Raw genomic sequence first — 23,107 nt, 5'->3', positions numbered from 1 at the left:
AATTGTTCACCATTGGCATTATTAGTCAAGTGTGTTTAATTGTCATATGTGTTGACAATAGAACAATTAAGTTCTTATTTGCAGCAGCTCAACAGATCCGTGAACATAATGCACATAATCGAAATAATCAAAAAACTCAGTAAATGAGTAACTGCAACAGTAAACATAATACACAGATTAAACAGGAATCAAAAAATTAAATTAATAACTGCACTAGAACAAAATATTAAGTATACAACCAAAAAGACAGTTCATCAAAATTCAATAGTTGAGGTTGTGTAGCATTTTAGAGCCTGATGATTGCTAAGAAGCTGTTCTTGTACCTGCTGATCACAGTTTTCAGGATCCTGTACCTTCTTACTGATGATAGGTGTGGTTCTTTAATATTGGCTGCCTTTTTGAGGCAAGCTTTTGACACATTCCTTCAAAGATGAAAAGGTCAGAACACGGACCAGACGACCAGTGTCTGCCTGTAATCAGTAAAGAGGCTGATTTCAGTTAAAGTTATCCTGCTACAATTGGGATCCCTTAGCTTTGGCTCTTGGTAAACAAGATCTCCCCTGTGGAAGCTGTTTGTTAATATATTCCATTTGTAACCATGACACCTGTTAAACAATTGATCAAGCACAAAATTAACTTTGGGAGAGTTACATGAGACTATAGATGCTGGAATTTGAAACAAAAATTAAACTGCTGGAAGAATCTCACTGGATATGTCACATGTCATTCATTCTTTCATTGGCTCAAACTGTTTCTGTATTGGTCAGTCCTGATGCCTCCAGAGATGCTACTTGAACCGTTGATTTACTCAGCACTTTACTTTTTGTTATAGTCTGTAATTAACCTGCAAAGTTGAGAAGTATAAAAATACGGAAACAGAGAATACCAAAGAAGTCATACAGGCAACCCTGCACTATGGAGGAGTAATCCCGCTTTCCAATTTTTAGTTTTAGAAATACAGCATGGAAACAAGAGATCAAAGGGGACAGTGATCAAGGAAAATGTAGAATGGTTAATTGTTTGTTGAGGGGAATGTGACAACCTGCTGAGTTACTCCAGTATTTTGTGTCTATCTTCGGTGTAAATCAGCATCTGCAGTTCTTCCTACAAGTGTAACCTAGTCCTTCGGTTATGGCTGGAAACCAGGACACCCGGAGGAAATCCACGCGGTCACAGGGAGAATCTGCAAACTCCAAGATCAGGTTTGTACTCGGGCCTCTGACGCCGTGAGGCAGCAGTTCTATCAGCTGCGCCACCCTTTAATTTTCTGTACACCGCAGAGTTTACAGAAGTGTAGGAACGAGATAAGAGAGAAAAAGAAAAATACACATTTGCACATATGGCTGTGAAGAATTCCAGGCTTCGCGGCGTCATTGTTTACATTTCACCGGCATGGCCTCCTGCTGTCGTTTGACATTTCACCGGCATGGGAGCAGCGGAGAACCCACCTTCCGCGCCGACACCTCACCGGCGCCCAGCGCGAGGCGTCGCGAGACCACAGGCTACATGTCACAAACGGTTTCGGCGCGCGAGGGGCGGGAGGTTTGTGGACGTTGCCGGGCTGTGGGAATGAGAGCGGCCGCCCCTCTGGTACCGCTCCCCGGGGGAGGAATCACTGCTGCTTGGCTTGTTAAAATGACACACTGACCCCTGCCCTGTTGTAAGATGCCGTCAAACTTCAAAACATTGTTTCTTTGCATCCTTATTATTGAGATCAAACAGAGCCTGGCGTCCACGAAGAAAGCGTACGCAGACACCGGCATTGGTAGGAGTCTCAGTAACGATTTATTGTTATATTTCTCTTTTTAGTAGTTTGTTGTATTAGGACCATTGCAATTTATTATTTTTTTCTGAAAGAAAATGCTGTTTAGATTTTTTTCAGGGACAAATCTGGATGTATCTTTTTTAGTGTACAGATATCTAATTTATAATAATTAGGATTGAGGTTTCTATTCCCCACCTTTAATTCGATAGTACCTGTGATAGAACATACTGTCTGCTATTTCCAATACCTCTGCCGTGGAAACTGGATTCACTTGGTAATTAACGTCATTTTAGGCATTCACAGGGGAATTATTATCAAAACGTGCCTCCCGGTGTATTAATAAATGTTGATACTTTATCATATGGGATATTACAGTCTGAAGAAGGGTCTCGACCCGAAACGTCACCCATTCCTTCTCTCCCGAGATGCTGCCTGACCTGCTGAGTTACTCCAGCATTTTGTGAATAAATGGGATATTACAGATATGGGCTCGTTTATTCCTCGGGTGGTTTATGTACTGCACATTAGACCCGCAATTTTCTGGCCAATTCCCTTTTATTTACTTTTTATATTTGAAGTTACTAATGCAAGTGGAAATATTGTCTCTTGGGTTAGCAATCCGGACTTGGTTGGGTCTTGTAATTCTAAACTGAAGGTCTGGAGTAATCACGCCTCATCTTTCTGCTTTGTTCTGCTTTCTAAAATCTGCCTCATTGATCAAGTTCTTGCCAATTGTTCTAACCATCTCCATTGGTTGGTGGTAATTGTTACCTGGTTTTGCTCTTCCAGATTGTCGAGAGATATTTTGCTTCATTAGGTGCACTCCACTACTCCCGTACTTGTGTATGCTATAGGGGGATTGCACGGTAGGTCATAACGTCAAAGGGCGTGTTGCACGGAGTCGCTCAAGCCTTCTGGAGTACAAGGCAGCTTCTGGCATACACTCGTAAGACACACAACACGTATGTCCCGCTTAGTTACTCCAGCATTTTGTCTACCGTCGATTTAATCCAGCATCTGTACTTCTTTCCTACATATTTTGTCTGTTCTACTGCAAAATCTCCTCAAGGTATGTCTACTTTGAAGAAGTTCTACTCTCTCCGACGAGAGTTCAGCAACATCCCCCCTCACTTCTCCCCCTCTGTGATTCCGCTATATTATTTTGTCAGGCCAAACCCTTGGCCATCCTTTTCTCCTTAACTTCATCCAGCCTGGCTACACTCGCTGTCTCCATTGTCTTCCAATTCCAGAATTTAAGTGAGCCCTCCATCACTGGTATCCATAACCTTAAAGGCGTGGCAGGAATATCTTTTGAAATGTAACCATAGCCACTGCAATTGGTCTCCTGTGTACCAAAGCAAGAAAAAGACACTGTAAAATATAAGTAAGCTCTTTTTCATTGAGCCCTAAGGAAAGACACAAACTGCTGGAGTAAGCAGGTCAGGCAGCAACCCGGGAGAACATGGACAGGTGATGTTTTGAGCCGGGACCCTCCTTCAGATCAGTCTGAAGAAGGGTTCCAACCTGAAATGATGCCTATCCACGTTCTTCAGGGATGCTACCTGACCTGCTGAATTATTCTGGCATACGTGTCTTCCCTGGTATAAACCAGCATCTGCAGTTCTTAGTTATTACAAGCCCCAAGGAACAGTGATTTGTGAGTTCTGCAGCTGGTATCTGGCTTAACATCTGTCATCAAAAGAGCATCTTAAACTTAAATATCATCTTCATCATAGAAAGAGGTCCCAAAGAATGCTCCGACAAAGTTGCAAAATAACACAAGGACAAATTAGTCCACCCAATCAATGAGTAAGGGTAGGGAGAATGTAGGAAAGAAGTTGCTGGGGATTATGGAGAAAATACCAGAGCTCAGAGCCAGAGCAGAGAGAACCATAGTCATTTCCACAAAGGTGGAAACAAAATAGAAAAATGGAATAAGAAAAGGTCTGCTTCAGAGGAGAGAAATATTGAGGAATATATCCTGTCTATTTTCAGCTATGAGATGAATTATTTACTTTGATACAAAGAATTAAAACAAAAACAGATTTATTTAGAAAAATGTTAACATTCTGCTAAATATCACTAAAGAATTATAAGAGTGCTGATGCATAAAACATAGAAAATTAAAATGCTGTATGTCAAACGGTGTTTTGGCCTTTATTTCCAAAAGGGAAAAGAAGAAAAACAGAATTTGAAACAGAAAATAAAGAATAGTGAGAGCACTCAGCAGTCAAGTAGCATCTCATAGAATCATAGAGGAATATAGCACCAAACAGGCCCTTTGGCCCATCATGTCCTGCTGATCATCAACAACCTAGCTATATTAATCTCATCTACAGTACTTCATTTATAGTCTTTTATGTCTTGGGAATTCAAATGTTCATCCATCCCGTCTAATGTCTCTGACAATAACCAACATTTTATCCTCCATGGGGGTCAGGCCCTGCAGGAAAGTCTGTCCCATTTTCATTCATTCTTGCAACCTCGAATTGCAGAAACTTGTCTTCTACAAGAATGAGGAAGTGTTGTGGATTATACTGGGGTGGTGAGATTGACATGGTTCAACAGGCAGTGTATGCATGTTGTGGTATGTAGCGTGAGGTTTGCAGCTGTACTAAGTTTATTGGGATGAAGTTAAGCAGCCTGATGTGATTAAGCACCGTAACTATGTGGTGCCATTCATAAAGAATTTTGGTTGGGACCGAGGTGTTGCAAGTTTAGTGCTGGAGTAACAAGCAGCATCTCTGGAGAGAAGGAATGGGTGACGTTTCGGGTCGAGACCCTTCTTCAGACTGATAGGAGGCATATCGGCATTTTGTGTTCCACTTGGGTAGCTTACAACCAGATGGTAGGAACATTGAATTCTCCAATTTCAAGTAATACTCTTCCCATCGGCCATCCGTGCACACACATTTCTTCTACCTTCCCAGTCACCAATCTCCCATCCCCATTTCCCTTATATATTTCCTCTGCCCCTTCCTCGTTCCCATTCCTTTCCACCCGTATCCCTACCTAAAGGTTTACATTTCACTCCTCTTCTCCGTGTCTGATACCGTTTTGTCTCCTTTTCACCTGTAGCCTTTGTCACTTACTGCCATACCTCTCCCCACCACTACCACAACCTGTATCCACCTGTTACTTGCCAGGCATTATCCCACCTCTCATCTCTTTTCACTCCCCCTATTCATGTCAGTCTGAAGAAAAATTCCAACGCAAAATGTCGTCATCTGAACATTCTTTGCCCAGATGTTGGCTGACCCACTGAGTTCCTTCAGCATGACCCACTGAGTTCCTTATGCTTTGCTCAAGATCAAAGCAACTGCAGCTTCTTCTCTGTCTTTCTGTCTGATTCTCTTTCAAACCTAGCCCTTTGAAATTTCACAGCCTTGAGACAATAGTTAAATTCAAGATGAATCTGTCAACCCAACAGTTTTGAACTGCGTATCAGAACTGATTTTAAGTAACAAACCATTTGAAACCATTGAAGCACAAGAGACTGCAAATGCTGAAATCTATAGCACGGAAAGAAGAACAGCTGAAGGAACTCAGTTAATCAGGCAGCAGTACTGGAAGGAAAAGCAGTCAATGTATATGATTGAGATCCTTCAACTAGAAATTCTCAGTCGAAATGAAGGATCTCATCCCACCATTGATACTGCCTGACCGCAAAGTTCCTCCAGCTGCTCTCTTTGTGCTTGCTAATCCATAAAGGTGTGCACTTTCAATAATCTAATGACAACATGATGTCTCTGGTTTATTACCTGTCCCCAAAATAAGATTATCACAAAAGAACTAAGTGAAGGGTCTCAACCCGAAACGTCACCCATTCCTTCTCTCCTGTGATGCTGCCTGACCTGTTGAGTTACTCCAGCATTTTGTGAAATAAATACCTTCGATTTGTACCAGCATTTGCAATTATTTTCTTACACTAAGTGAAGGGGCCAATCAACCTGTTGATTTTGTTTTGCCATGGCTGGTCCAATTTTGAGCTCAACATTACCTAACCCTTAACTCCCTGGTAGTTTAAATATTAGTCAATATGCCATGGATGTATTTAATGGCTCTCCCTCCACAACCCTCTGAAGTTGAGAATCTCAAAGCTTCAAAACAGAGGAAAAAATCCTCCTGATTTCAGTTTCAAATGGTTGAACCTATTCTGAACATATGTCTCCCACTTGCATCTTCTCATCTATTTATCAGTTCCCCACAATTAGATATGTTTCAATTATATAATCTATTTTACTTACAAACTCCAATGAGTATAAATGGAAGTTACTCAACCTTCATGCATTAATCCCTTCATCTGAAAAACCAATCTGATGAAGTTTCTCTGCACTTACTCCATGCTTATGCATGGACACAAAACTGTAGGCAAGTGCATTCTCACCAATCATCTGGTAAGTAACCTCCAAACATGCCCACTTTTATCCATTCCGTTTGCAATAAAGGCACATCTTGAGTTCCTTTTTCATAATTCGCTTTGTTTATTTTTCCTTGCAAAATGAAAGTTAAGGATGGTATCAAACTGAAAGAATAAACATACAATGTTACAAAAATTGTTGGGAGCAACGATGTTTTGGGAAAGTAGGAAATTTGCTGAGTGTGACCGAGAGAATTATAAAGAGGGAGAAGATGAGAATAAACTAATAAATAACCTAAAAGCAGATGGTAAGAGCTTGTGAAGATATGATTTTTAAATTAGGAGGAGAGTAATTACTGTATTTCTAGACTCTAGGAGAATGAGGCCAGGGAATTAGTAATGAGAACCGGAGGTGTGGCAGAGATTCTACATAATCTGTTCTACATTTTGGATCAATTCTCCTGGTCGAAGACACTGAAACCCCCTATAATGAAGAGATGATAATGGAGAGATCAAATTTTAGCACAGGAAGAAAGTAGTAGACAAATGAATGAATGAATCCTTATATTGTTGATATTAATTTATTTTGTTTTGTTATTTATTCAATTCTGATGACAAAGACAATAATATCGTCCATAATGGTTTCTAAATTAAGTTACTAAGAAGTTTGATCTTTAGGAATTTAAGCTGTACAAAAACATTTCTCTCTCTCCCCCCCCCCAAAAAAATCCCATTCATTCACTGCCCAATCCTTAAATATTGGTATTTGGTGTTTAATGGGAGCAATTATGGGAGAAAATTGTTCATGTTATATTTCTGTATGTTAGCTCCATCCCTTTCGAAAATAAATGTAATTCTGCCCTTGGTTGAGGTTTACTTATAGTCTGCTGGGGTAAGATGTTTAGAAACATAGAAAATAGGTGCAGGAGGAGGTCATTCGACCCTTTGAGCCAGCACCGCAATTCATTGTGATCATGGCTGATCGTTCACAATCAATAACCTGTGCCTGCCTTCTCCCCATATCCCTTGATTCCACTAGCCCTTGGAGCTGTGTATAACTCTCTCTTAAATCCATCCAGTGATTTGGCCTCCACTGCCCTCTGTGACAGATAATTCCACAAATTCACAACTCTATGGGTGAAAAAGTTCCTTCTCACCTCAGTTTTAAATGGCCTCCCCTTTATTCTAAGACTGTGGCCCCTGGTTCTGGACTCGCCCAACATTGGGAACATTTTTCCTGCATCTAGCTTGTCCAGTCCTTTTATAATTTTATATGTTTCTATAAGATTCCCTCTCATCCTTCTAAACTCCCATGAATACAAGCCTAGTCTTTTCAATCTTTCTTCATATGACAGTCCCGCCATCCCAGGGATCAATCTCGTGAACCTACGCTGCACTGCCTGAATTGCAAGGATGTCCTTCCTCAAATTAAGAGACCAAAACTGTACACAATACTCCAGATGTGGTCTTACCAGGGCCCTATACAACTGCAGAAGAACCTCTTTACTCCTATACCAAAATCCTCTCGTTATGAAGGCCAACATGCCATTCGCTTTCTTCACTGCCTGCTGTGCCTGCACGCCAACTTTCAGTGACTGGTGTACAAGGACACCCAAGTCTCGCTGCACTTCCCCCTTACCTAACCTAACACCATTGAGATAATGTTTGAAGATTCCTAGATCATTAAACACCTTGTACTTGTGTAGGAAGGAACTGCAGATGCTGGTTTAAACCAAAGATATACACAAAAATGCTGGAGTAGCTCAGCAGGACAGGCAGCATCTCTGGGGAGAAGGTTATGGGTGACGGTTTGGGTCGACACCCTTCAGACTGGTGCCTCCAGAGATGCTGAGCTACTCCAGCAATTTGTGTCTTTCTGTCTAACACCTTGTACTTATTTGGTAGTCTCTCGGTACTCTAACAACCCATCAGTATAAACTCCAGAATACATTCAGAACAAAATTTGTAAGTTAACAGGAACAAGACTGACTGGGTGAATGGGAGGAATTGCAGGGCAGATAGAATTTCACTATTCTCAAACTCTCAAAGTTTCAGCAGCTTCATTCAGAATTTATAGCGATTGTGCTCTGATCAATTTATATCACTTCTGAAATTAAAGTTTTAATTTAATGTGTAAATTGTTAATTAATGATAGAGGTACAGTTTTGTATGCCCCCAAACTATTTTTAAATCTTTGAGAATGATAAAGATTATAATCTTTAATAATATAATCTTTAATATAATAAGATTATTCAATCCGCAAGCGAAGCCGCAGAGAAAGCCACTAGATGGCTTTGGATTAAGAGGGCTGATCCGTGGGCGGTTGCTGCTGGGACGCAAGTCGGGGCCTGATCAACCCCGGTTGGGTCGCCTGGGCGAGGGTGTCTGATGTTGTGAGACCCGAAACACCCGATGACCCCAGGTCACATCACCGAGGATGCGTCCCAGTGCACCCAGAAGATGTTTCTTGCACATAAAAAAAATTAAAGCAAACCTATAAAGCCACAAATTACAATCCTCAATATTATTGGCATATTATTGTTTATTGGTGAACTAGAAAGTTAATGCTGGCATTCGTGCCTTCAGCAAAATAACTAAAAATGATGGCATTTTGTAAATAAAGCATTTTTTGATGTGAGTTGCCCTTCAGAAACAAGACTGTCAGTCTTCACTCCAGATGAAGAACTCCATTTATATCAAGTAGATGTCCCATAAAGTGAGATGTGGTGGGATCGTGCGCATCTGTTTTAGTTATCACACGTGCTGGCGAGACTCATTTTATCACTGTGCTTTCCATTATTAATATCTTTGGGTCCTTCTTAACACCATTTGGTTAGTTGATATAGACAATAGACCCGCGCCAATAGGCGGCACGGTGGCGCAGCGGTAGAGTTGCTGCCTTACAACGAATGCAGCGCCGGAGACCCGGGTTCGATCCTGACTACGGGTGCTGTCTGTACGGAGTTTGTACGTTCTCCCCATGACCTGCGTGGGTTTTCTCCAAGATCTTCGGTTTCCTCCCACACTCCAAAGACGTACAGGTTTGTAGGTTAATTGGCTTGGTAAATGTAAAAATTGTCCCAAGTGGGTATAGGATGGTTTAATGTGCTGGGATCGCTGCTCGGCGCGGACCTGGTGAGCCGGAAGGGCCTGTTTCTGCGCTGTATCTCTAAACTAAACTAAAAATCTAAACTAGACAATAGGTGCAGGAGTACTTAAGGAGGTGGCGCTAGAAATTGTGGACGCATTGGTGATCATTTTCCAATGTTCTATAGATTCAGGATCAGTTCCTGTGGATTGGAGGGTAGCTAATGTTGTCCCACTTTTTAAGAAAGGAGGGAGAGAGAAAACAGGAAATTATAGACCAGTTAGTCTGACATCGGTGGTGGGGAAGATGCTGGAGTCAATTATAAAAGAGGAAATTGCGGAACATTTGGATAGCAGTAACAGGATCGTTCCGAGTCAGCATGGATTTACGAAGGGAAAATCATGCTTGACTAATCTCTGGAATTTTTTGAGGATGTAACTAGGAAAATGGACAGGGGAGAGCCAGTGGATGTAGTGTACCTGGAGTTTCAGAAAGCCTTCGTCAAGGTCCCACATAGGAGATTTGTGGGCAAAATTAGAGCACATGGTATTGGCGGTAGGGTACTGACATGGATAGAAAATTGGTTAACAGACAGAAAGCAAAGAGTGGGGATAAATGGGTCCCTTTCAGAATGGCAGGCATTGACTAGTGGGGTACCGCAATGCTCGGTGCTGGGACCGCAGCTATTTACAATATACATTAATGACTTGGATGAAGGGATTAAAAGTGCCATTAGCAAATTTGCAGATGATACAAAGCTGGGTGGTAGTGTGAACTGTGAGGAAGATGCTATGAGGTTGCAGGGTGACTTGGACAGGTTGTGTGAGTGGGCGGATGCATGGCAGATGCAGTTTAATGTGGATAAGTGTGAGGTTATCCACTTTGGTGGTAAGAACAGGAAGGCAGATTATTACCTGAATGGTGTCAAGTTAGGAAAAGGGGAAGTACAAGGAGATCTGGGTGTTCTAGTTCAACAGTCACTGAAAGGAAGCATGCAGGTACAGCAGGCAGTGAAGAAAGCCAATGGAATGTTGGCCTTCATAACAAGAGGAGTTAAGTCTAGGAGCAAAGAGGTCCTTCTGTAGTTGTACAGGGCCCTAATGAGACCACACCTGGAGTATTGTGTGCAGTTTTGGTCTCCAAATTTGAGGAAGGTTATTCTTGCTATTGTGGGAGTGCAGCGTAGGTTAACGAGGTTAATACCCGGAATGGCGGGACTGTGGCGGCACCCGGGGGCTAGGCCACTCCCTTCGTCATTCCACTCGGCACTCAGTGGACGGGAGGGATTAGGTCACTTCCTGGGTCAGTCCCCTTGGGTCAGGTGGTCTGGGACTATAAAGGGTTTGGGTGTGTCGACACGTTCTTCTTGAGTGCGGTGTTTGATACCACAAGTAATAAAGTTATTAATTACTCACCTGGCGTCTGGCCTGATTACTGCGGTGACCGCACCCACTACACTGGTGACCCCGACTTTCCCTCGCAAGTCGCGATGGACCAGAACCTGCTACTACCCGACTCTTCCAGTCAACCACAACCACAACCGCTTTTGGACCTTCCCGCGGACCCTGCCGCCCGCGCCGTTATCCACGCCGTGTCGGTGTGGCTGCCTCCATTGTGGACCGAGGACCCCGACTTCTGGTTTGACCAGGCCGAGGCACAGTTCGCCCTGCGGGGCATAACTGCCGACGCCACTAAATACTTTCACGTGGTCAGCGCCCTCGACCCGGCCACCGCGCGCCTGGTCCGACCCTTCCTCCGCGACCCCCCGGCAACCGATAAATACGTGGCCCTTAAAGCCTTCCACCGCCAGCTCAAGGCCGCTCTGAAGGCCCGGCTCGTTGGCCCGGACTGGGTTGACGCGTTGCCGTGGGTTTTACTGGGTGTCCGCACCGCCCCCAAGGAGGACTTGGCCACCTCCTCGGAGGAATTGGTTTACGGGGCTCCGTTGACGGTGCCCGGAGAGTTCGTTCCCTCCGCTCAGGGTCAGGCAGAACAGCCCTCAGCCGCCCTGCAACGCCTTCGGGAGACGGTGGGCTCGCTGGCGCCAGTGCCGACGTCTCGTCACGGTTCGGTGCGGTCACATGTCCCTTCCGCCCTGCAGGACTGTCCTTTTGTGTTCCTGCGTCGGGATGCCCACCGGCCAACCCTTCAGCGGCCTTATGAGGGACCGTTCAAAGTGCTTGAGCGGGGCTCTGCCACCTTCGTGTTGGACATGGGGGGTCGTCCTGAGACGGTTTCTCTTTCACGGCTGAAGCCGGCGCATGTGGACATTAGCCAGCTGGTGCTACTGGCGCAGCCTCGCCCTCGGGGTCGTCCCGCGTCCCGGCCCTTACCCCTGAAGTTCCCGCGGGTGCCTTCCCCTGGCGGGGTGGTTCTGCTTCCTGCGCCCGCCGTGGCGCGCACACGGGCTGGCCGTTTCGTGCCTTCGGTTCTTGGGGGGGGGGGTCCTGTGGCGGCACCCGGGGGCTAGGCCACTCCCTTGGTCATTCCACTCGGCACTCAGTGGACGGGAGGGATTAGGTCACTTCCTGGGTCAGTCCCCTTGGGTCAGGTGGTCTGGGACTATAAAGGGTTTGGGTGTGTCGACTCACGTTCTTCTTGAGTGCGGTGTTTGATACCACAAGTAATAAAGTTATTAATTACTCACCTGGCGTCTGGCCTGATTACTGCGGTGACCGCACCCACTACAGGACTCATATGTTGAAAGACTGAAGCGACTGGGCTTGTATACTCTGGAATTTAGAGGTATGAGAGGGGATCTGATTGAAACAAATAAGATTATTAAGAGACTGGACATGCTAGTGGCCGGAAACATGTTCCCGATTTTGGGGGAGTCCCGAACCAAGGGCCAGTTTAAGAATAAGGGGTAGACCATTTAGAACGGAGATGAGGAAAAACCTTTTCACCCAGAGAGTTGTGAGGCTGTGGAATTCTCTGCCTCAGAAGGCCAATTCTCTGGATGCTTTCAAGAGAGTTAGATGGAGCTCTTAATGATAGCGGAGTCATAAAAACATAGAAACATAGAAAATAGGTGCAGGAGTAGGCCATTCGGCCCTTCGAGCCTGCACCGCCATTCAATATGATCATGGCTGATCATCCAGCTCAGTAACCTGTACCTGCCTTCTCTCCATACCCCCTGATCCCTTTAGCCACAAGGGCCACATCTAACTCCCTCTTAAATATAGCCAATGTACTGGCCTCAACTGGCAGAGAATTCCACAGACTCACCACTCTCTGTGTGAAGAAATGTTTTCTCATCTCGGTCCTAAAAGACTTCCCCCTTATCCATAAGCTGTGACCCCTGGTTCTGGACTTCCCCAACATCGGGAACAATCTTCCCGCATCTAGCCTCTCCAACCCCTTAAGAATTTTATATGTTTCAATAAGATCCCCCCTCAGTCTTCTAAATTCCAGCGAGTATAAGCCTAGTCTATCCAGTCTTTCTTCGTATGAAAGTCCTGCCATTCCAGGGATCAATCTGGGAGTCAAGGGATATGGGGAGAAGGCAGGAACGGAGTACTGATTGTCAATGATCAGCCATGATCACGGTGAATGGCGGTGCTGGCTCGAAGGGCCGAATGGCCTACTCAATAGACAATAGGTGCAGGAGTAGGCCATTCGGCCCTTCGAGCCAGCACCACCATTCAATGTGATCATGGCTGATCATTCTCAATCAGTACCCCGTTCCTGCCTTCTCCCCAAACCCCCTGACTCCGCTATCCTTAAGAGCTCTATCTAGCTCTCTCTTGAATGCATTCAGTGGACTGGCCTCCACTGCCTTCTGAGGCAGAGAATTCCACAGATTTACAACTCTCCGACTGAAAATGTTTTTCCTCATCTCCGTTCTAAATGGCCTACCCCTTATTCTTAAACTGTGGCCCCTGGTTCTCGACTCCCCCAACATTGGGAACATGTTTCCTGCTTCTAACGTGTCCAACCCCTTAATAATCATATGTTTCGATAAGATTCCCTCTCATCCTTCTAAATTCCAGTGTATACAAGCTTAGTCTCTCCAGTCTTTTAACATATGACAGACCCACATTTGCCTTAACTATTTTTTTCTTCTTCACGTACCTAAAGAAGCTTTTACTATCCTTTATATTCTTGGCTAGCTTACCTTCGTATCTCATCTTTTCACCCCGTATTACCTTTTAGTTATCTTCTGTTGCTCTTTAAAAGAGTCCCAATCCTCTGACTACCCGCTCATCTTTGCTATGTTATACTTCCCTTTTATTTCTATACTGTCCTTGACTTACCTTGTCAGCCACAGTCGCCTCTTACTCCCCTTAGAATCTTTCCTCCTCTTTGGGATGAACTGATCCTGCACCTTCTGTATTATCCCCAGAAATTATTCTATTGCTGTTCCATCGTCTTCCCTCCCAGGGTCTCTTTCCAGTCAACTCTGGCCAGCTCCTCCCTCATGCCTCCATTGTCCTCTTTGCTCAACTGTAATACTGACACTTTCGATTTTCCCTTCTCCCTCTCAAATTGTAGATTAAATCCTATCATATTATGATCACTGCCTCCTAATGGCCCTTTTACCTTGAGTTCCCTTATCAAACCCGGTTCATTACACAACACTAAATCCAGAATTGCCTTCTCCCTGGTAGGTTCCAACACAAGCTGCTCTGAGAATCCATCTCGGAGGCACTCCACAAACTCCCTTTCCTAGGGTCCAGTACCAACCTGATTTTCCCAGTCTACCTGCATGTTGAAATCTCCCGTAACCACCGTAGCATTACCTTTGCGACATGCCAATGTTAACTCTTGATTCAACTTGCACCCTATGTCCATGCTACTGTTTGGGGGCCTAATGGGACTCCCATTAGGGTCTGTTTACCCTTACAATTCCTCAGTTCTGTCCATACTGACTCTATATCTCCTGTCACTCACCCCTTGCAAGGCACTGCCCATTGTTACATCCCCAAAGATAGTTATATTTCAATGTTTACAGCCATTTTTTTAATAACTTCATGTTGAACTCAGACTGGAATCATGCTGGACAATTTAAAACTTGATGTCTGGTGATTTGAGGCAAGAAACCTCTGTATCGTCATATCTGTGTAACTATGTTCTCATTTGTACATTGTGAATTAAATTAACTCCCCTATGTAACAGATTTAATTATGCCTTTGGGAATAAATTATGCCTTTGGGAATAAACTACAAGAATGCACGAAATATATTTGGAAAATTAATATGAATAGATTATATTTCTTATTTATCTCCCTCCATGGAATATTTATGAACCTTTGCTCACAACGGTGCAAATGTAAAATCTGTTGAAGTTTCATAGATCTCAATATTTATGATCAGTACTACGAATCAATAGCCAAACCAGATGCAGAATTGTGTTATATTTCTGAGGGACTTCAGCATTAATAAAAACATTTCATCCCAGTCGAAGAGTTTGGCTACAACTCTGCATATACAGCAAAAAAAAAAAACTGCTGGAGGAATTCAGGCAGCATTTGTGGAGGGAATGGACAAACATCATTTTGGGTCAGGACATTTTATTTCTGAATATTGTGTCGTTTTGATTGCCTTGCACATTCTGCATTATATAAGCTCTGAAGAAGATTCAGAGGAAGAGCAAAATAATTCTATTCAGTTCAATATAGGGGGAAGTTAGATTTAGTTAAAAAGTGATTTTTAAAAAAGGTGCTTAAAAACAAACACATTTGTATTATACAGCCAGAGCAGTGTGATGATAATGGATATAAATTATCCATGGAAAAACTGGATTAAATATGTGCCAATTTCCTTTTTTAAAAGACCCCCAAAATGTGATCACTGGCGAAGATTTAATTGTATATGTATTGATAATGAACAATGGAATTCTTACTTCTGCAGCTTTCAGCTTAACAGGCCCATAAATGCAAAACACACCGATAAATATAATAATAAAATAATCAATAAATCAATAACTGTAATACTGGTGCCAAAAACATAGTCGGGCGTGCAACCAAAGACACAGTCCAGAGAAGTTCATTGCTGCTGAAGTTAGTATTGTGTAGTGTTCAAGACCCTGATTTGCTTTGCTAACGGAATCAAAGGATAGGGGGAAAAAGCAGGAATGGGGTACTGATTTTGGATGATCAGCCATGATCATATAGAATGGCGGTGCTGGCTCGAAGGGCCGACTAGGCTACTCCTGCACCTATTTTCTATGTTTCTGATTGTTGCTACTTTTGAACCTGGCTATTCTTTAACACAATTTTTAGGTACCTGAACCTCCTTCCAGATTTCCCGATGGTTGGAGTGAATTGGCCAGGGTGATGTGGGTCTTTAATATTGGCTGAGTTTTTGAGGCAACGTCTCCTATAGATCCCAATGTTGTGAAGGTCAGTACATGTGATGGACCAGACAATGTCTACTATTTTCTGTAATTTATTTTGCTCCTGGGCATTCAAGTTATCAAACCAGGTAGTGATGCAGTGGGTCAGTACACTACCTGCCGCACATGTGTAAAGGTTTAATAGAGTATTCGTTGACATACCAAATCCCCTCAATCTTTAAAGGTAGTAGAGGCATTGATGAGCTTTGTTAGTGATTCGTTCAATCTGCTGGGCCCGGAACTTATTTAGAGATTTGCACGCTTAGGAACTTGAAGATGTTGTCTCTCTGCACCCCCTTACCATCAATGAAGACTGGTCCGTGGATACTTGGCTTTCCCATCCTGTTGTTGAAGTCATCAATCAGCTCCTTAGTCTTGCTAAATTTGAGAGCAAGATTATTGTTCTAGCACCATTTAGTCATGATCTCTCTTTTGTACTCTGACTCATCATTACCGTTGTATCACAACATACAATGACAGCGATATTGTCGGTGAATTTAAAGATGGTGATGCAGCTGTGACTGGTTACACAATCATGGAGAGTAGAGCAGGGGACTAACGCACAGCCTTGAGGTGCTCCTGTGTGTTGATGATGATTGTCAAGGAGGAAGCAGTGTTGCTAATTCATACTGATTGTGATGTGCTGATGAGGAAGTTGAGGATCCAATTGCATAGAGATGAACAGAGACGCACTTCTGGTTTGATAAAAAGTTTGCAGGAGAAGATTGTGCTGAGTTCTAGTCGATGAACAACAACCCTGACAGAGGTCATTTGCTCAAAAGCATGTTTGTCATAATCAGCAAAAATAAAAATCAGCTGATAATCAGAAATAGTAAATAGAATTTATAGGTGCTTATGTGCTGATCTGTCGAATGGGAAGCTGTTTCTTTCAAAGCTTTTTTAAAATTATATGTTCTGGAATTATAATGTGGGATTAAGAATTCTTCTGTTAAAATATTAAAAATCACTTGCATCTGTTATTTTCTTTCCAGACTTGTTTCAAAATGCAGGTGCTGCCCTGTTTAAAGTTGTGTCTTTTGACACACCAACAGGTGTTACACTTGCGATTACCTTTGCAAGCAAAGTGAAAAGTAACTACGAAATTGATTGGAAGGCTGTGCATCAGGAACACAAGGAACGGGTTCTAACATCAGATATTGAACAATGCAAGTAAGTCTTAAGATGAAAAAAAATAATTCAAATAGAAGAGAGGTATTCCATGTGTCATAGTGAATTCAAACATTCAGCACCCCTCCCAACCCTACCGAATTTGGCAGAAAGTTTCCGCTTTCTTATTTCAATTCCGCCATTCCGATTTCGCCTCACATTTTTCCGTTAAACAGTCGGTAATTGCAAATTGTCAATTCGGCTGCTCGAGGTCACTAGGGGTTCCGTGAGAAATCCTCCCCTGTAAGTCTCCCCGAAAATGTGGCACCTAGGCTGGGTAAGGCAGCCAATCTCGACCTCATCGGGACTTCCATGGCCGATCGGTGGGTTGAATTTGCAACCTGCGGCCGGGGCTCTGGAACTCCAGTCCAGCTGGAGCCAGCACATCTATCCCCATAGCCGACTTCCTTGGCTGGCTGGATAAACTTCCTCTTTTTTAACCTCACTCACATGCCTGAAAAGTATAATAATCATAGGGAATATATTTAGCGACGTCTATATGGCGCCAGTGTGAAACTGCCTTTAGTGGTCAGCGGACAGGAGCTATACATGACAATTTTTTATGTAGGGGTTCCCTGAGACATGAAAATTATTTGAACTTTTCCGCAAGAGTAAAAAGATTGAGAAACGCTGTGCCAGATGGTATAGGAGTGATCGAAATTACTGACTGTTTTCGGATGGTTTGCATATTATGAATTTTGATGTAAAATTCTGAATTTTGGACATCAAAATTTTGAATTTGTAAAATCAAATGTTGGGGGTCTGATTCCATTTAGTTTCTGAAACAGTTTTGCCACATTTACCAATGGTTGTAATTAATATAAGGAAATGGAAATAATTTCATTGCCAAATTCAAAGACAATAAATAAAGTTACCTCATTATAAAACTAATCTTGGTTGTGCATTAATTACAACTAACCTATTGAAATTCTTCATTGTCTATTGAAAGAATGCAAAAAATGTAAATATGCTATAAATCTTAATATGGGTGAATTTTATATTTTGTCTGAAGGGATTGAGAATCAGCAAATATTCATGCATAAAATGAACATTTTGGTGGCGACAGATTGGTTTTAGGAAGTTAGTGACAAAGCCTGGTGTTTTTAGAAATACGAGTTTAATATATATTTTTTAAACGGGTAAATTTGGTCAGGTTTTATATATTTTTTAATATATCATTACGAACATTGCTCTTTTTGATCAAAGCATTCACCTCTTGAGCTTTTGGCATTTTTCCAAAGGTTACAATTAAAATATACTTGTGGGCCATCTTGAACCACTTATTGCTGGTGAAGATAATCTTATGGAAAGGAATTCCAAGATTTTGACCAAGGAACGATGAAATGAAAAGCAATATGCTTCCAAATAAGAATTGTGTGTGACGTGGAGTCTAATTTGTGAGGTATGACATCCTCTTCCGCCTGCTGCCTTTAAGGTGGTGGTGAGTTTGGGAGGCCTTGTCAAAGAAGCAGAGGTGAATTGGAATGCATTTTCTACGTTGCACACACTACAGCCTTAGTATTTGATGATGGAGATAGTGAGTGTTCAACGTGGTGGAAGAATGAAGCATGTATCATTGTATGGATGACATTGAATTTGACTATCATTGAAGCTGATCTTAACCATGCATATCCCATTGTTTTAAATGGGATCGGGATGTTGCTAGCAAATCCATATTTATTGCTCTTCCTTAATTTCTCCTGAGAAGTTAGCAGTGAGCTTGGATGTCTGAAGTCCTTCTGATGATCATTCTCCCACAGTGGTGTATGATAGATGGATTCAAGGATTGGATGAAAGAATAACAATTTTATTTCTGTCAGTTTCAAGGTCAGTTTATTGTAACATGTACCAATTAAGGTACAGTGAAATTTGAGTTACCTTACAGCCATACTAAGTGAAAAGCAACAAGACACACAACCACATAAAAGTTAACATAAACATCCATTACAGTGGATTCCACATTCCTCACTGTGATGGAAGGCCATAAAGTTCAATCTGCTTCCTCTTGTTCTCCCGCGGTCAGGGCAGTCAAACCATCCGCAGCCAGGGCGATCAAAGCCGCCGCAGCCGACAATCGAAGCCCTCGACGGGTGATTGAAACTCCCGCGTCAGGGTGGTTGAAACTCTCTACGCAGCATGGAACTCCCAAGTCGGCTTCTTCTTACCAGAGACCACCGGCTTCACGATGTTAAAGTTTGGTGTGCAGCTTGGAGGGAAACCTGCAGGTCATAATGTTGCATCTCTTTTTGTTTTGTAGAGGGGTGGAAAGATAGAATCGGGAGCTGTTTTAGCTGCAGAATATGTAATTTCTGAACTATTCCCATTGCCACATTATTTATGATTTAGTCCAGTTAAGTTTCTGATCAATAGTCACCATCCCAGGATTTAGATAGTGGGGGAAGTTATGAGAATTCTTTAGTCTATTAAAGAGAAGCAGATATACTCTGTCTTGTTGGAAATGGTTATAACATGAATGTTCCTTTATAAAAGCCCATACCCAAATGTTGCAGGAATGCCTAATTATCTGAAAAAGTGTTGCTCTAATTAAATGCTTTGCACTCATCAGCAAAATTCCATAGTTCTGACTTTATGGAAGGAAGGGACTGTCATTGAACCAGCCAAAATGATTTGCTCTTTTGATACAGACTGGAGGAACTGCTGCTGTGGTGAATCCGAGCAAATTGTCTTCTAACAATCAACTCCCTTTATATTACATATGGCACCAACCCCAGTAGAAAGATTTTTCCCAAATTTATAATGACATTTTGTTTCTGGGATTCTTTGATGTCTCACATGACAAAATACGGCCTTAATGACAATGGGAATCCTTTTCATTACTCTCAAATTCATTTCTTTTGTCCATGAGGACTTGAGCTGTTTGGTCTTCGACTGAGCATCTCTAAACAGATAATTGACGAGGAAGTAAAACTTTAAAGCACTGTCAGTGATATCTTCATCAGCATGCTTATAATTGAAAATGTAGTGATTATGAACTAAATATTCACTTTGTATTTTTCCTGCTCTGTTTGGATAGAATGTACTTGGACAATTTTCCACATGGTTAGATTGATTCCAGTGTTGCAGTTGAATCAGATATGATGTGAATTGTTTTTTTCTGAGAAGGAAACTTGGATCAATTAGATCAAGCAATGGTACATCTTCTGTGACTGTGACACTGACCTCTCTTAATTTTGTGGGAGGTGTTAACATTCAAACCAGCTGAAGTGGGGGGAAGACATTTTTAATTCGCAAAATATGTGCATCTCGGTGAGGGCCATTTGTTATCCATCTTTGCTGCCCTTGAGAAGATGTTGGTGATCTGCCACTATTGAGTATCAGCAGTCCTTCTGGTGACAATTCCACACCATTTTTGGACAGGGAGTTGCAAAATTTAGTCTCAGTGATATGGTCATGGTCACAAGTTGAAGAGTTGTTGGCACTAAACTAAAAAAAATGTTTTCAATACTTCATCTTGCATGCAGTTGAAGGAAGTGAACATTTAGTAATGAGTGGGATATACGTGAAAAGGTATCAAGCTTGAATGTTGTTAGAGCTGCACTCACCCAGGCAAAGAGAATACACCATCACAATCCGGATTTGTGTCTGTATAGCTGATGGAATTTTGTGTCTGTATAGATGGTAGATGCTTGCCAGAAGATATCAAGTCTCTGACCTGCTATTGTAGTTACAGTATTTATATCGCTGGTTCAGTAGTGCTTCTGGTCATTGATGGAACCCAGGTTTTGAAAGTGGGAAATCAATGAAATTAATGGTATTAAATGTTGAGATAAGAGGCTGAAGATGACTATCGCTTGGCTCGTGTCCTCAGCCCATGCACTAATTTTGTCTTGGTCCTGCTGCATATGCAAGGCACTAAGTGCCTTATTTTCTCAAAGGTTATGAATAGGGGTTAATATAATGTAGTTAAAACAATTCTAATACCAAATTTATGATGGAAGACAGATCATTGAAATAAATAAATTGGTTGGGAATGGAACAGTAGTCGGGCAACATTCTGTGGCAGTGTTCAGGAGTTGAGGTTGTGGACCTCCCAAAAATCACAATAATCTGCCTTTGAGAAAGTATTCTTTAAAATCCATTGGCTTCAGTTTAGCCATGACTTCTAGATGCCATGCCTGTCCCTTTAAACTTTTCCTATCCATGTACCTGTTCAAATGTCTTAAATACTGATGTAGTACCTGCCATAAGCACTTCTCTGACAACTCGTTCCACGTATTAGTATTGGTTTAATATCGTGATGCCCTCATTTACCTTAGATTGTTGATTACCTCCTAAAAAAAATCAATCAAAATCATGAGATACGATTGATGAATACGTGGTGCTTGACAGCACTATCAATTATCTATTTACTGTACTGCTGTTTGAGAGAAGACTGGGCATAGCTTTAAAACTCAAGTTCAGCCTTGTATTCTTTGTTCAAACTGACCAAACTGTGCTGAAACCTAAGACTAGGCAGGCAATGTTAACTGTTCATAGAATACCATGAGAAATGGTTCAGCTTACAAAATATATTCAAATGTTCATGACAGATGAAGACTGATAAAAATGTTTCATTCAGATTTTTATGCAAAAATAGAAATCTGATGAGCTGCCAATACATCAGAATCACAAAGTAAAAGCAGAAAATTGACAGCAGTGGATTGCTGTGACTCAACAATCTAGGATAATCCAGATTCTTAACTGGAAATTTTAAATTAAGTTTATACCTTCTAAAAGTGACATATGAACTTAATGTAGAGAATCACCGTAAGAATTATTTTGTCATTTTTTTATTGAAAAAAGCTACAAAATAGGAAATTTGTTGGAAAGGGAACCTGAAAAGAGTAGGAGACAAAAATATGATCCTTTTAAAAAGAGATAAATGGCAAACTAGCAAAACTAATGAGGTTAAAACTCTTTTCCGAGTGGCATGTATCCACATTTATTTGAGAAACTTTAAGAGGCACATTTATGTAAAATTAGATATATGACTCTGCCAGGGACTGCTGGATGACTAGTGTTATTCCTACATTTAAAAAGTAGGCAGAACAGAAGTTGAGACCTATAGACAAATCATTTGACATTGGTGTTTGTAAAATGGCAGCATCTATACAAATTGATAGGAAAGCTTTTCAAGATATATAAATATTAAAATAAAACAAAACAAATTCTGAAAGTAATATGTAACCTGTTTGATTTATTCAATAGTAGTAGTTCCCACATTTGGTTTGGATAAGCTATGACAAAAACTGAGAGAACATTGATGAAAAATCACAAGTTATCCTAATCTAAGTGTAAAGAATTGTTATTTTATATTGGAGGAAGACAAAAAGGGATTTTCTCTTGCACTCAATCTTCAGACTACTCATTCATAATCTACAGCAATAATTTGAACAAAGGGCTAATTTACTCAATGTCATAATTTTCTAGATGATATAAAATAGTGAATACAGCGAATACCAACATATTAAGGCAAGTAGAAATAGACAATAGACAATAGCAGGAGTAGGCCATTCAGCCCTTCGAGCCAGCACCGCCATTCAATGCGATCATGGCTGATCACTCTCAATCAGTACCCCGTTCCTGCATTCTCCCCATACCCCCTCACTCCGCTATCCTTAAGAGCTCTATCCAGCTCTCTCTTGAAAGCATCCAAACGAACTGGCCTCCACTGCCTTCTGAGGCAGAGAATTCCACACCTTCACCACTCTCTGACTGAAAATGTTCTTCCTCATCTCCGTTCTAAATGGCCTACCCCTTATTCTTAAACTGTGGCCCCTTGTCCTGGACTCCCCCAACATTGGGAACATGTTTCCTGCCTCTAATGTGTCCAATCCCCTAATTATCTTATATGTTTCAATAAGATATAAATTCCAGTGTATACAAGCCCAATCGCTCCAGCCTTTCAACATACGACAGTCCCGCCATTCCGGGAATTAACCTAGTGAACCTACGCTGCACGCCCTCCATAGCAAGAATATCCTTCCTCAAATTTGGAGACCAAAACTGCACACAGTACTCCAGGTGCGGTCTCACCAGGGCCCGGTACAACTGTAGAAGGACCTCTTTGCTCCTATACTCAACTCCTCTTGTTATGAAGGCCAACATTCCATTGGCTTTCTTCACTGCCTGCTGTACCTGCATGCTTCCTTTCATTGACTGATGCACTAGGACACCCAGATCTCGTTGAACTCCCACTCCTCCTAACTTGACACCATTCAGATAATAATCTGCCTTTCTATTCTTATTTCCAAAGTGAATAACCTCAGAATTATCTACATTAAACTGCATCTGAGTTTTTGAGGAACACAATGGAACTAATCATCGGAAATTGGTAATCAAGGACTTGGGGAATGCAGTAGAGAAAATCTTTAGAAATAACTGCCCAAAG

At 42.0% G+C, this 23,107-nt stretch overlaps 1 protein-coding gene across 8 annotated transcripts in view; it reads left to right on the top strand.

Annotated features, from left to right (window-relative positions):
* The first annotated feature begins 1,463 nt into the window (after positions 1-1,463).
* The window catches only part of LOC144598407 (uncharacterized), a 67,561-nt gene continuing 45,917 nt past the window's right edge, over positions 1,464-23,107 (top strand). For all 8 annotated transcript variants that reach the window (XR_013547858.1, XR_013547860.1, XR_013547857.1 and 5 more), the window contains exons 1-2: positions 1,464-1,765; positions 16,542-16,719. Coding sequence is in view for 4 of the 8 variants with exons in the window: in XM_078408554.1 (XP_078264680.1) it covers positions 1,666-1,765; positions 16,542-16,719 (278 nt within the window). In the remaining 4 variants the exon portion in view is untranslated. The remainder of the gene's footprint in view (positions 1,766-16,541; positions 16,720-23,107) is intronic.

This window comes from Rhinoraja longicauda, chromosome 11 (assembly GCF_053455715.1).
Source record: "Rhinoraja longicauda isolate Sanriku21f chromosome 11, sRhiLon1.1, whole genome shotgun sequence".
Lineage (NCBI taxonomy): Eukaryota > Metazoa > Chordata > Chondrichthyes > Rajiformes > Arhynchobatidae > Rhinoraja > Rhinoraja longicauda.
The sequence above is the reverse complement of the archived record's forward strand: the minus strand, read 5'-3'. Positions and strand labels throughout refer to the sequence as shown.